The sequence below is a fragment of the Chenopodium album genome, chromosome 5 (genome assembly GCF_948465745.1).
Source record: "Chenopodium album chromosome 5, dcCheAlbu1.1, whole genome shotgun sequence".
NCBI lineage: Eukaryota > Viridiplantae > Streptophyta > Magnoliopsida > Caryophyllales > Amaranthaceae > Chenopodium > Chenopodium album.
This window is the reverse complement of record NC_137838.1, coordinates 76,745,267-76,761,168: the sequence shown is the minus strand read 5'-3', so window position 1 is coordinate 76,761,168 and position 15,902 is coordinate 76,745,267. Positions and strand designations below refer to the sequence as shown.

Below are 15,902 nucleotides of genomic sequence, written 5' to 3'. Positions count from 1 at the left end.
CATAAACAATTTCGGACGTGCAATTTTTGCAAGTTTTCTTTCCAATATGACCGCGATAATGATATAATGATCTGGCTATAATGCATACACAAATCACATATCATTTCTTCAGTCACAATCACTCGTTTTCAACCAAAGAGTAAAGCATTTTGCAATATTCAATTCACTTAAAACAAACCGAAAGATTGCAAGATTCATATTAACTTACCTGCCACTGCACTATACTACAGCTTTTCTTCACAAAATATTGATCAAAACAGAGGCCTGACGTCGAAACCTGCACATAGTTTTATGATCATTGTAACAACTGTGAAGGTCCTACAGCCATTTATAGTAACTTTGTTCTAAGAATCCATGTTTTATTACATTCAGATGATAAATTTAATGATTCGTTTATGTTAAATTCAATGAAATGCAAAGAAATTAGAGGTTTGTCCTTAGGACAGTTAGAACATTTGCAGTAAAAAAAAACAGCAAGATTCTTAGCAAGTTAACATCAATTTCAAATATTCAGTACGCCGAATCTTCAATAATCCAACATGTTCGTGTCAGCACAAAATTACATGAGATTCAACTACTTGATGCTGTATTTTTCTTGAGAGGGATGTCTGATTGTCTGATATGACCCTCTGACATTGCGATTCAGGAATCTACAACTAACCCTGCCATCAACTTCTTAGAAACGTCGGTATACCCTCTGCCCCAATACATGGAAATATAGTATTTCCACTCAATTTCATGAAAATGACCTTCATCAAATACGTAGGACTTAACATTTTTTTACCATTCACCCGCCAATTTAACAAGCAAGACGCCTCAAGACACCTCGAAACCAATCCTAAGCCCAATATAAATCCATAATAATTACTACGTATTACATTCTTGACTAAGGAGTTTGGAGTTGATATCTCAATGGTGATCATAGTTTATCACATACTTCGAAAGATTAAGGATGTCAATCATGTCAAAATCACTATTTTGCTTACAAAAATCATGATATACATTAATGCTTTTACCATAAACACATCGATTAATGATTCATTCTTTATGAAAAAAAAAAAAAAAAAAAGGCACGGAAGAGGCAAAGACACGAATATGACAAGGATAAAACCAATAAACCTTAAAGTGGAGCTAGCTTCATCTTAAATCTTTAATCATCTATCAGTTTGAGCTTTTACTTGACAACAACTACTATCTCATTCGAATCCCCACTAAAGGCAGCATCTAGAGAGATTCAAGTATATGCAACCTTACTTTCGAGTAGTGATAATAGTGATGGGAGAAACAAGCCAATTAGATTGGATTCTTTCTGTTTGAAGCATATTCGAAGATGAATTCATTTGTTTGGGTTTGAATTAGGCCATTGGTTCGGTTTGCTCAGGTCAGGTCATGTTCGAGTATTTTTCTTATAGCTTATTATGAATAATTATCAATAACATAACATTCGGATTGGATCAGTTCCAATCAACCAGCACAGAGCTAGAGAGGCGGTTTTCTCTGTTTCTACAAATAGTCTTGACATAACAAGCTAGCCCTACACCATAAAAAAAACGTTTTTCTCTAAGGATCTGTTCTGATTTACTAGACTGAACTGATTGGAGTTGAACTGAACTGAATTGTTTATCAGACTTTAAGGGCCTGTTCTCTTACGTTGAAATTCAGTTCAGTTCAGTTCAGTTCAGTTCAGCTCCTAATTTCCTTGTCTTATAAAATATTCATTTCAGTTTAGTTAAGTTCAGTTCAGTTCAGCTGAGTTCAGTCAATGAGATAGGTCCTAATTAAGCACATGTAATAGACTTGTATGAACCTTCTATTAAGTACGTCAGTGGTTCTATAGAAACAGCTACAGGTTGTGAATGTTGGAAACAACCATAAATTATTAGTACATCATCATTATTATTTCCACTCTATGCATCATCTTAATAAACAAGTTAACATATATAAAATTTGCCAAACTTTAAACAAAACTCTCCTCCATTATAAAGTGGACATTAGACATTTCATAACTATAAACTTCTTCTACAGATTGGATAACTATACTACGCGTCAGCGAAATCTGGCCAATGGCAGAACAGGAAGCTTTTGTAATGGCAGGGCAAAAGGCAAACTACTGGTTAGTTTATTTTTGATCTTATGGACTAGAAGAATGCCTTCAAAAAACAGGCAATCTTATTGATTGGTATATTTTTTTTTTGCCATTTTGTTAAAGCCCCTAACAAAATTGACAAGTCTTATTTTTCAAGGGGATTAATAGCAAATAAGAAGGCTTGTTAAGAAGTTAATTACACGGCATCTTTTTGATGTTATTCATCAGTTTAGTTGATTTATTTCAAAGGTAATAGTTGAATTTAGCAAGTAATTCTCTGTTTATCTCCACTTACTTAGTGAGAACATGTATGACAACAAAAAGTTGAATCTGTCAATTACTTGAACGTAACAAAGACAATTTGTATTAGCTAAACAAATTAGTGAAATGGAGCTTTTTAACAACTAAAGATTATTGTTGCAAAGGAGTTGGAGGATCATGACTGACCTCATGTTTAGGCCCCATTACACAATTAGTTCAATTATTCGCGAAAATTGACTAAAATACCCTTGATGTTGGACTAATCAACCCATAGTAATACACGGAATAAAGTGAACAAAAAAATAACCCTTAAATAGGTGTATCCGGGAACAAGATAGAGGTGTTGCATAAGCATTACTTTTCTGTAAAACTAGAATCTCAACAAATTCTTACCCATGTTAATTCCCAAACTACCCTTTTACAAATGATACTAAATTATTCCTCCATTATCCATAATGGCATTACATCAGCAAGGGTTGTTTATAACTTGCATAAAAAAATATGCAATTATTTAACATGAAAAGCTAATTATTATGGTATTAAAATGACTAACATTGCTGCTGTCATCCTGCTCTGCTGGTCCATAGCAGACGACGACAGTTTCCCCTCTCCCTTTCCCCTTCTGTTGGTGCTATAGTGAACCCACTTCAGAGCTTCCTTCCTGCACATCATCATGAAGAATTAGGCACGCAACGGTTAAAATATCGGATGGAACAAGAAGTGGAATCCACAAACGAAAAATTCTGCTGCTTAATCCTAGCACAAGATAACGACTAGGCAGAAATCTCACATTATGTGGTGAAGAATACTTCAGGTGATTCAGTATGCTAATAATTAAATCGAACAATTAATTATATCATCCATAAACTTATTATATGCATTTGAGCAAATAGATAATGGTAACGTCTAAACTCATATAACTCGAAAGTACCTCAAACTAGATTATTATAACAGTCTGGAGCCTACTTAATTTCTTGTACATTAAAGAAGTCTTTTGCTGTTCATCAATCTGCTTCTTCTGCCTATGTAAACCGCACTTTGATTAGTATAACAATATCTGAAGCCTGAATGCAACTTCCACTAACACAAACAGCATCGTACTACCACATAAACTTAACTTAATCATTGTATGATTTGTATCAGCAAGAACTTCAGTAGTCCATTTGTCGAGATTTGAAATTTGATATACTCAAATGTTTAGTAGCCTAATATTTAAGACTTAATCACAACATCCACTAACATAAACTACGTCGTGTTTCCACATAAAACATGCTTTACATTATAAGAATCTCCCAAATGTTTATTAGTTCATCAGTCGACATACTAAGCAGACTATTTATGTATTATTATGCATAGCCTAATAATATCCTCGACACAGAGGAAAGACAGAGAGAGAATCCAATAGTCGCAGGGTTTCAGCATTCAGACATACATCTAACTGAACTCAAATGTTTAGTAGCCTAATATTTAAGGCTTAGCTTAATCGAAACATCCACTGTAAACATAATTTTAAACTATATGAATCTGCCAAACATATAGCAGTTCAACTGTTGAGATATAAGGAAGAGGAAAGACAGAGAAATTTAGTAACCACAGGATTTCAACATTCAGACATCTAAGTAAACTAACGGATTGCTAAGAGCTAAATAAATCTATGTCTGTGTACAAATGTCAGGTTTGATATTCTGATATGTTTTGAAAAGTTTCAGTACTTTTTGTTCAAAATGAATTGTCAATTAGATATATGAATATATGATACATGTTGAATGTCGAGAATCCTACACAGATATGAGGTACGGATTTACTTTGGACACCATGTCAGTACTCGGGCCATATCTTTTACACCAACTGTTGGATTGTGCAACTTGGCTAGTTGCCATTGTGCTAAGCTGAATCGAATTTTTGGATTTTAAAAGTTCATTGCATCTGATACTTTCAAAACACTACATCTTTAGTTTTCCCCACGTAGGGCAGGGCTGAAGACGGAAAATTTTCAGACTGATGGATTACAGTTATCCACCAGTAGTTAGTTCAGCTAATAAAACAAAAGTTCATAAGCTACTCATAATTGACAATTCTTGTCATGTCGAAGTTGGTGCAGAGCTGCGTTCAAAAAACTTATACAGAGAAAATTTATCTCAAAATTATCAAATTTAGAAAGGTACAAAAACAATCTAAGAGACTTTGATCAGTTTAATGCATGGTTCACTACACATTTAAAAGGGCTAAAGCCTAAAGTATCCAACATGATACATCAGTTGTCCAATTAATCACTGGTCTTCAAATAAATTTAAGTGTCAAATAGCCTGGTTTAGTCAATATGGTAAAAATAAAGTTACAATTTCTTTTATCTGTAATGTCTGATTATGTTCTATAATGATATCAAATCCGGTAACCAATCACCAACTGTGTCCTAGATAGACAACCGTTCTTGTACTGTATCTATTGTCCTTAGAGTCTGAACATAGCCCTAAAGTGACGCATACCTCATATCTTATCCAGCTAGTAGCTATCTTCGCCTTAAAAAGATCTCTAGTCCTGTAACTCAAGAGATATGACCTCGTCCTGCAGAAATCTCCATTTCTTTAGGGGCCAATGTTACATTGTAAATTCCGAAAGGAGGGACAAAGAAGCAAAGAATTTGAATGGTGTCATTTCTTACAGTCATGACGATTATTTAGCCAATTATAGCTATACATATTGATGGATTAGACCTCATGAGGTTGAGCAATATTGGACCATCATGATGGAATGTCCAAATTCCATACAAAAAAATGTGATCACCATTTTTTTTAACTAATTGTTTCTTTCAAAAGATATATTATGAGACATCTACAACTAAAATCTTAATGGAAAGCACAAGCATTATTGTCGCTTGCCAAATTTTGTTTTCTTTGTAAGTAACTTTTTTTTTTGACGGGAATCTTTGTAAGTAACTAAGTATAGTATAAAATCATATCAAAGAATACATTGATCAAGCATCAAGAGTCAACAACAAAACCCACAAAAGTAAGATTTGAAACTAAACCTCATTGTATGAATACAGGATCATAAAATGCACTGATGAAAGTATTATACCTCATTGTGTAGTAGAGTACTCCTGTTTACAACTTACGAGTTTGCTCACCAAGGTTGTTGGACAATCGAACAACCTGGAGATACCATTGCGACTTACCCTGATAACATATTGTTCCGTTTAACTAATCACAATTTTTTTAAGATAAACCAATACTGAAGAGAAAGAAATTTTACACTCATATCTACAAGGAAAAATATACTTTGTATGTAAGATTAGATTAACATAAGTACATAACTCACCAATCTCGGAGATTAACAAAACAACTTATTGCCAATCTCGGAGATTAACAAAACAACTTATTGCCAATCTCGGAGATTAACTAAGACTTTTGAGGGAGAGGAAAAGGGTTTATAAAAAAAATGTGTGATTACCGTTGATAACTTTGAAGAAATTTCCCTCCATTTTCCCGCCCAAATCTCTCTATGAATCATTTGCCATCTTCTTCATATTTCTTAAGAACCCTAAAAATTCACCCACATTCTAAAATTCATGCAGTGGTTGCAAAGAAACCGATTCGTCTGCTATACCCAGATTTCAATACTACCCAACTCTTTTGCCTATTTCTCATCATCACATAATCATTCAATTAAAGGTCATAAAAATTACCATGATCATTATCTTTCTCCTCTGAAAAACTTCCCTTCGTCGCGATTTGTTACCCAGCAAATTCACTCTCAATTAACAATTAATGGCTCATTCAGTCAATTCCCAAATACCCAGATCATAATTCTGTTCAACACCATTTTGAGACGTTACGCCTTAGGTGAATTTCCGCAGGAAGCTCTGTTTCTGTACAAACAAGCACAACAATCAAGTACATTGTATCAGTACTTTGATAGTTTTACGTACTCGTTTCTCATCAAAGCATGTGGCAATTTGAAGCAACAAATTACGGGTTTTCAACTCCATGGCCTTGTTGTGCAATTGGGTTTTGAGTTGGATGTTTATGTGCAGACTGCATTGCTGAACATGTACATAGATTTTGGTTTGTTGAGTAATGCAGATAAGGTGTTTGATGAAATGCCTGAAAGAAATTTGGTTACTTGGAATGTGATGATCACTGGGTTGGTTAAATGGGGTCACCTTGAGGCTGCTCTTGCTTTGTTTAGGCAAATGCCTAGTAAGAATGTTGTTTCTTGGACTGGTATGATTGATGGGTTTACGCGAATGAAGAATTATCTTGGAGCTTTTTCGTTGTTTCAGGAAATGATCATGGTTGGAGGCATTATGCCTACTGAAGTAACATTATTGGCCGTTTCTACTGCTATTGCTGAACTTGGGGATCTAAAGAATTGTCGATTATTTCACTCCTTCAGCGAAAAAAGTGGTTTCAGAGAAAATTATAATCAGGTCACAAACTGTCTTATTGATGCTTATGCCAAATGTGGGTGCATTGAAAGTGCATTGAGGGTATTCGAGGAGATGTTTGCGTGTAGAAGAAATGTCGTGTCTTGGACATCGATTATATCTGGGTTTGCTATGCATGGCATGGCAATAGAAGCTGAACAATTCCTAGAAAGAATGGAGGGTTCAGGGACCAGACCAAACCGAATTACTTTCTTGAGTGTTCTTAATGCTTACAGTCATAGTGGATTGGTAGAAGAGGGGATCCGGTTCTTCAGAAAAATGGTTGATCATGGCTGTGTTGCAGCAGACATAAAGCATTATGGGTGTGTGATTGATATGTTGGGACGAGCAGGCAAGCTAAAAGAAGCAGAAGAAATTGCTTGGCAGATTCCTAATGACATTGATGATGTTGTGATTTGGCGTACTCTTTTAGGTGCATGCAACTTTCATGGTGATGTTGAGATAGCTGAGCGTGTATCAAAGAAGATGCAGGATATGGAGAGAGAACATGGAGGAGACTACGTTTTGATGTCGAACATATTGACAGGTCAGGGAAAGTTCAATGAAGCTCAGAATGTAAGGACACTGATGGATAAAAGGCAGGTTCTAAAAATTGCAGGCCATAGTTCAGTCTGAGCTTATATCTGCAGCACAATAAACCAGGCAGCAGAGCACAGACTAGCGAAGTTTCCTTTTACAGTATCATTTCATATGAGGAGATAACAATGGCACACTGCTGCAGCACGTTGCCTAGCAGGGTCTGTAATTTTTGTACTCGCCTTTGGATTTCCTTCAAATCGAATAAAACAATGACCCAGCCCTTTTATTTCAGTTCAAGCCTTACGGCAACGCATTATACAGAAAGGAAAATGGGACACATCTCATTTCAGAACAAGTGTTGAAAAAATAACATACAGAGCACATCTCACAATATGGGTTAATGGTACAAAACTACAGAACAAAAACGTTGTTAAGCATGTGTATAATTATTAAATTGTATGGAAAAAGAACAAAAAGGTGTTCAGATTAAATGCACTTATCTTCCTATAGAGTTGCCTCCTGTCATTAACAAAATAACTCACTACATCTACAGTTATGTACACCGGGAGAATCCCTGGTAAAACTGGTCTTCTCCGTAAAGCGTATATCAATGAAGTGCAGATATGATTCCAACCATAGGTCTGAAAAAACTCACTCTAGGCTAAGCATATGCACAATTGCAAACCTCCGGAGTTCAGCAATTGGGAAGAACAAAATCCAGGGCAATAGTTCACCAATTGTGCAACTGAGATGTAATGCTTTTAACCACAGGATGATATTGTGTGTGCAGGTATTTCTTAGCTTTCTCAGAACCAGGTTTCTCAAGCCACTCTTCATATAACCCTTTTGCGACGGGATTTTGAAATGGATCAGCAACCAAAACCTGCCAAAACAAGGATCAACAATCAGAGATGTACCTAAACGACAAAACTTATCAACCAAAAATGCTATCTTCCAACTTCAATGTCATCTCTGCAAGCAAAGACAGAAATTATCAATAAGCACTTAAGTTAAAAAAGTGTGAAAAAGGTACCATTGAGTGACCAATTCTAGCAAGCAGGGTCAAACATAAACACATAACCGATATTTTTTCCCATGTTAGATTCTAAGCTACTATACAGTCATAAACGGATAAACCAGGAGAACAATATGTGGGTATTCGCATTAAGAAATGAGACTTCCTTCCACAGAAATTTCTCATGCCAACTAGGAGGTCAGCAACAAAAAAATCAAAACATTATGGCAGCATATGAAACTGAAGGTCAATGTGTATGCATGCACTGTAATTTGTTCCTTGTCACACTGCAAATACATCTTATTGTAAGAGATAAATCTAAAGCATTCAAGAACAGTTCAAAATAGCAATGAAGTCCTTACATTCTCCAAGTAAACACTTTCCAATTGCTGAATCAAATCTTTAGCAGACTGTCCTGGCTTCGGCTTGATTTGACCACCACCGTTCAAGCAACCTGCAACCCAAAAGATTATCCAATTTCAGTCCCAGTTGATCTAATTCCAAACCAGATGAAATAAAAACAAGATGAGCAAGAACACAATTCTAACCTGAAGGACATGCCATGATTTCTAGATAATCATAATCACATTTTCCAGTTTTGATTTTCCTTACTACATTCTGCAGATTTCGAAATCCATAACATAAGGCAAACTTTAAGACATTTTTTCCCTCAACCTGCAACACAAAAACATTAGCGTCAATCTTTTTACATAGGAAAATTCTCCAAATGAAAAATCAGAACTCAAGAATCCCCACACAATCGCAGAGCTCAGTACATATAGCAAATCAATGCATACATGAAGAAAACAGCAAAGTAATACTTGTAGCAGCAATGGGATATTGTGATAATTCCACAAGTCAGAATGTAAAAGGACCACGCTGGACTGGAAAAAAGGAAGATTGTCACACAGATTCTCGTATGGTACTCATCCTAACTTATCTGGGACTTTTACATTTTAGCTCAGTCTAGGTCCAAAACCAGAAGATACACAAAATTGATCGATGGACCAAATTCTTGTATCTTAAGCGATAATGAACATGATGGCATCTCCATTGAAGAGAGAGGAAGAAAAACAGAACAAGCGGAGGAAATGACTCAAACTCGACAGGCAACAGATAAAAGAGGATTGAAGAAGGAGATAGGCGAGAAGATGATCAGGGGAGATAGTATTGGAAGAAACTTGAGGGCTGAGGCTTCATTATCTCAATAGTGTAATTAAATTCCATCCAGAAAAGGGTTTTTATACAGACTTTCCATAACAATAAAATTCTCAACCAATAAAGCACACATCAACTATTTCATAAAGAGATAACTGCAAGCTATTCAAGATTCTGAAGAAACCTCTTCAGTTGCCAAACAAAGTTACATGCAGTTGGTTAAGTTTGCATAAAGATTCCTGAGATTAGAAAGAGAGATCTTACTTCAAGAATAACTTCACGGAAGTCTGAATTCCTTATCATTCTGAACTCTATAGGTCCCTCAATGTCTTTGTCAAAAAGAGCCTTTGCTGCATGCCTAAAAATAGTTTCAGCATAGCCCCCAGAACCTCCATTGACTCCATACAGATATCCATCATCAGTAATATTTGTCAACCTAAAGGTGGTAATTAAAGATTGTACACCATCAGTAACAACTACAGCTATGAGCTAAAATCCACAGACTTTAAAGCATCAGCCACAAAAGTTAGTTGATTCTTACATCTTATCTAGAGGAGATTCGTCCAAGGAGCTAAAATCCACAGACTTTAACTGTCACCAAAAAAAAAATTTAAAAAAAAAAAAAAAAAATCAGTAACATAGGAGTCATTACAATCAATAATATGAAATGAAACTAGCTGCTGAAACTTTTTTTTGTACCTGTATTAGTTCCAAAACCTCTCCAGAGGTCAACACAGAATCCACCTCTGCTACCCCTAGATCACTGGGAATATTATTTTCATCTGGATATTCCATTTCAAAAACAAAGTCTTCTCTCGCAGCCTCAAGCTTCTTGTCATAACAAGGCATCACAGTGACATGATAAACTTCATCTGGCCTGTTTATAACCCATTAATCCACTGAGAGAGAAATGACAAGAAAATTAAAAGTTTTTTTTAATGTTATGTTTAACTATGCCATAGAACCAAAGAATATTGGTTTCTTATGGAGACATGGGCCTAAAGTTTAAATTACCTCAAAGACATTTTCTGGCAGAGGTAGCGCTTCAAGACAGCCCCAATTGTTTGCTGAGGGCTCTTTACGGAAGAGATGTAAGGTAAGATGTAGGATCCAAGAGTTTTTTCTGCATAGCAGATCCAACCTGGAAGTTTCAAAGAAAAATAGGTAAATTCAAATGAAGAAAGCCTTCAAAAGTAAAGCTAGCCCTTTCTCTTTCTTTCTTTTCATTCCATGTAATTTTTCTCTTTCTTTCTATTCATTTCTACATATTTTCTTTTCTTCAATCTTATTTCTTCACCAGGGGCCGGGGGATGTTGGTGAGCAAAATATATACCTGGACAAGCAGATGAAATTATTGGCAGTGATGTCTTGCTCCCATCATCATCCCCAGACTGCCTTTGCTTATAGCGTACCATAAATTCATTACATGCTTCTATAAGCGCTAAATCTCTACTGCAGCTGGTGTCAAAAACAGCCTTCACTCCAAGGGACTTAAAAAATGTTGTGAGCTTCTTAAAAGCCTGAAGGGAAGAAGAAACATGACCTCAGCAAAAGGTGAAAATGTCAAACTAAATGCAAAATTAACCCAAACCTCAGCATTCAATCATCCATGATTTTCTAGAAGCGGGCAAAGGAGAATCTAAAAGAAATCTGAACTGCAAATTTTAAATTACTCGTCTCTTTTTAAGCACTACATCGTCAAACAACGGGTAAAACATAAAAAGGTATAGGCAACATGGAAGCATAACTTCAATGTAAAGTCAAAACACCACCAGTCATCCAGTCTACATCACACTTCTCAATAAAGTGCCACGTTTACAAAAGAAGCACTAACAAGTCATCAAGAGTCATGCCTACATGAAGTCTGTGTCTGAATCAAGTTGTTAAGAATCGTGTTTCCAGGAAATCTAGCAAATCAACAGTATTGAATATTTGAAGAAAATTTAAGGTCAGATGATTATATGGATCAGGATGAACAATGCAATTACAACCTACCCACACTTCAAGGGGTGGGAATGTAGGATTTCTCCTACTGATTGTTTCCCTCACTTCTTACTGTAAAACTCTCATACATGGCTTTTCTACCCTTATCTACTTTCCTTGCAAGGGTTGTAACTAATAAAGCTATACATTCCCAACTTTATCCATGGGATTCCTTCTAGAATAGTCAAGAAACATAAGAGGCCTAGGCTGGTTTGTTGCACATGTGCTGACTCTAGCCCTGTCCAATATACCAACTCCATCTCTAACCCTAAAAAATATTTCCATTCTCTTTTGTTGTAGAGTTACCTACAACTGGAAGCATACTAGGGAGCTTAATCCAAAACTGAAAGTTGGAGCAGCTGAGCCATTGAATACAAAATGCTCCTTTCTTTACCACAAATGTTTCCTGCTTTTAGCCTAATAAGTGATTCACCCTCAAATTTAAACGCAATACGAATTTCTATCGAGGCCAAGAGAAAACAAAAAAGGAGACGCATTATTGTAGCATGCTTGGAAAAAAGTTTCGTGGGTCACACTCCTTCACATCTAAATTCAAACATGTTCAATTGATGGATGGCTTTAACATTTAGATCCCAACAATCATGACTTTAAATTGTTTAACCTTTTCAAAACAATTCACATATTACATACCTCATAGTTTCACTATATCATAATTAGTTTATTACCTTGCTCAAAAGAAGGTAATTTTATATACTCCCTCTATTCCCAAAAGTTCGACTTACTTTCTATTTTGAGATGTTTCAGACAGTTCGGCACACTACTTTTAATCCTCTTTGGAAAACCTCTATTACCCCACAAAAATTACACCTTTTTACCCTCTCTCTTACTTTATTCACTTTTTCTTAATACCCACCCACCTTTTCACCACATCTCTTTTATATCGTTCACTGTTTTCTTACACCCACTCGCTTTTTCCAGGCATTACTAGAAACAAGAGTGTAGTAAGAAAATTGTACTTTTGAGAATATTTGTAACAAGCAATATAATTTATCAAGCCAGGTATTGTAGCTACTGAATAAAATTAAAAAATACATCATTATTTGCTTCACAGCATTCTGTGATAGGAATACAAGATGTCTTTTGAAGCTTAAACTCTTTTTCTTAATCAAAGCAACAATTGTAACTTCAATAACAGACCCCCAGAAGCCCTTTTATACAAATATAATATAGATTACCAAACACTCCTTTCTTTCAAAATACGAAGGGCAAGGATCATTATTTGAGAAATAATGACGAAGTAGACTTGAGATACATATATGGATCTCCCAAATATATGAGCAGTCCTCAACAATTGAGCATATGGTGAAAGCATACTTAATAATTTCAACAAGAGCTTTCAAGTTTCAACAGTAAATCTATCGATTTTATTATAGTTTTGTTACCTTGGAATTTGGAAGTTCTAATAATAAGTTCTATGCATAAAGCAAAATTATGTATGAAATAGAAATCTATCATCAAAACCTTAGGAAAACAACTCATAGAAAATTAAATTTGGACAAAGGTGCTAAACAGTAATCATCCATGGCCATGATGCCAAAACGCACAAAAATCAACTTTGTCCAAGCCCAACAGCATGTTCTGCTTACCATCCATCTGTAATAAGAATACTGCCATAAGGGAAAGAAAATCAAGTAAGATGCCACACCTGAAGTGGTGTGAGGCCAAAATGAGCTGCTAAAGAAGCCCTAGACTGCGGCGAAATGGATACTAGGACTGTCTTCCCTTTATTGATACTTGATAAAAACTCATCTAAACTTTGTTTCTCAAGCATCACAGTCTCCGCTGATGTTATACATCCACTGAATATGACCACAGAAAATAAATGTATTAGAGTAAAAAAAAAATTAAAAAAAAAGGGCCCAAAATAAAATTCACTACACCTAGTTAACATAGACATGATCATGTGATTTGGTGATTAATGGAAACAGAAAAGCAATATACAGAAAGCAAAACTGAAGTTCAGCATGTAAGGCATTCCAGGAATAACATTTCATTGGTTTAACGACTGATTAGCAAAAGAAACATTCCCTGTCAGATATTAATGAGTATCTTCATTTTCCCACAACATAGGAGTGATAGATGATCTGAAATGACAATAATAAGCAATCCTTTTTTTAAAAAAAAAGGACAAGACACCTGTTGCAACTTGCAATAACCATATACAGAGATTGTATCACCTAAAGCACTCAGATGACTAAACCATCAGGAAGCTACTTAAGTCAAGTTCACACCAGATAGACCAAAATCAATGTAAATATTTCAGCAAAATCCTTTTTAAAAAAAAAAAAGGACAAGACACCTGTTGCAACTTGCAATAACCATATACAGAGATTGTATCACCTAAAGCCCTCAGATGACTGAACCATCAGGAAGCTACTTAAGTCAAGTTCACACCAGATGGACCAAAATCAATGTAAATATTTTAGCAAAAGAAACGGATTAGTAAATATGTCCCGTTCTCTTGTCTACCCCTCCTCCAAATTAACTCTCTAAAGCTCTGATTCACTCAGAAAATCTTATCCTTTTCCCCAATTATACCAAAAGAATTCCTTATGATAACAGTATGAAGACTAAATTAATTGATCCAGACATCTTCTATCCTCACATTATTTTCTTTATCACTATTCACTATGCTTTCTGCTACCAATTTTCCTCATTCTTTTAAAACCATGCTTTGAGAAAATTGCTGACTAATTTCAGCACACATGCCATGCTAGGTATCAAGAATAGAAGGAAATGTTCAAACCTGTCAAGAGTCAACATATTTAGCATATTATCAAGCTTCTACAGCGAGACAGTTCAATAAAGATATTAAGTTTCAGGCAATCAGAAATAAATTAATAAAAGTTGTAAGATTCTCGTTCCATCCAGAAAGCCATTATGGGTACCCAAAAAAAATACAAACAGGACAAGCCTAAGATTGGACAACCTCAACTTACATAATTGATAATATCTTTGCAACCCTAACAAAAAATCACCATAGACAAGCTAAACATTGGGCATTTTAAATGAACATAATAAACAATTTCCTTACAATCCTACAACAAATTTTCTAAGAGGGTTACCTGCAAGCCAGGCAGTCCTTGAGTGAAATTTTAACAGGTTCCGTAGCAGCAGGAGGCCCCACCTTTGCTCTTTTCTAACCTCAATAGATCATTCAAAGCAGCAACTTATTAGTTGAACTCCCAAAAAAGGTAAAAAGTTTAAATCTTTAAACGAGTACTTTGAAGTAGACTAGTAGAGGCTCGTGAAAATAAAGAAACCGGAAGTAAATAAACAAAACAAACTACATCCAATTTATTAATCGCCTTCCATAACTACAAAACCTGCATCTTTGGTCCTGTAACATTCCAAAGTTTCAACTGTCCCACAAAATTACATTATATAATTTCCTCCGGAAGCACCTAACAAGACACCATCAAGTGTTTGCAACAAGAAAACACACAGCACCATCATAAACCCCAGTTCTCAAAATTCAACTCACGGGCAGCAAGCCCACGAATTCACCCCTCAAAATAAAATTTCTCACCAGAAGAACTAAATTCAACTTAATTTCCAACTTCACTCATGAACCAACAATTCCATCAGATATGTGCACTTATAGAATAATCCGCAAAACAATTTCATCTATCTTTTAATTCAAATACAACATGATTTAAAGAGTTTGCAATAACAGAACAGCTTCCTTCAGCATCATCTTAATTGTCTTCCCCAAGTATTCAAACTTAAATTGCCAAGACGACCGCGAAATGAGAACAATACTACATCAAAATTCCTCAGTATTGCAATTGCCACTTTCTACACTCCAAAAATCAAAATTCAACACTCGAGAAGCAACAACGAGCTCACAAAATCACAATTCCTGAATTAAAATCCTCAGCAGAAGAACTTAATAGAACTAATAATTCAACTTCCGAATTCCATACTTCATTAACCAACATAATGCCCCCCACAAATCAAAAACTCAACTGATCACTAATCATCAACAAAATTAAAACTTGAATAAATTAATTTCTCCAAATATCATGCATGAAATCACCAAAATTATCAAATTCAACAGAAATAAAAACAGAATAACAAAAATCAAAGTCCCTAGGGTTTCAAAAAAACAAAATAAAATCAAAAACAGAAAACAAACCTCGAAATCATTGATAATAGGTTTGGTGGGATTAGGTTTAAGTTGGCCGACAATACAAGCTTGAGAAGGAGCAATGAAATCGTTCAAATCGCCAATCCTCAAAGTTGCCGAGAACTTCTCCGACATCTTTTCTTCCGGCAGTGAGTAAATGAAGTGAGTCGAGGTCAGAGGAAATGGGGAATTGGAGGAGAGAGATGAAAAGGGAAAACAAAAAAAAATGATAATGGTTGGGAAAAGTATCGAACCTGCGACCTTAACATATATATTGACTCAA

The 15,902-nt window shown here is 35.4% G+C and overlaps 1 protein-coding gene and 1 pseudogene across 1 annotated transcript; one reads left to right on the top strand and one right to left on the bottom strand.

The window, feature by feature from the left end:
* Nucleotides 1-5,732: 5,732 nt before the first annotated feature.
* On the top strand, nucleotides 5,733-7,942 carry LOC145632343 (pentatricopeptide repeat-containing protein At1g09220, mitochondrial pseudogene; annotated as a pseudogene).
* On the bottom strand, nucleotides 7,576-15,865 carry LOC145632344 (protein NAR1-like). The gene is made up of 11 exons (XM_081684696.1): nucleotides 15,629-15,865; nucleotides 14,556-14,629; nucleotides 13,136-13,289; nucleotides 10,820-11,006; nucleotides 10,501-10,627; nucleotides 10,186-10,363; nucleotides 10,028-10,077; nucleotides 9,751-9,922; nucleotides 8,877-9,003; nucleotides 8,691-8,782; nucleotides 7,576-8,196 (listed from the first exon to the last, which is right to left on the bottom strand). The coding sequence occupies exons 1-11, from the start codon at nucleotides 15,752-15,754 to the stop codon at nucleotides 8,044-8,046; spliced, it is 1,440 nt and encodes a 479-aa protein (XP_081540822.1). The 5' UTR covers nucleotides 15,755-15,865; the 3' UTR covers nucleotides 7,576-8,043.
* Between the last annotated feature and the right edge of the window lie 37 nt (nucleotides 15,866-15,902).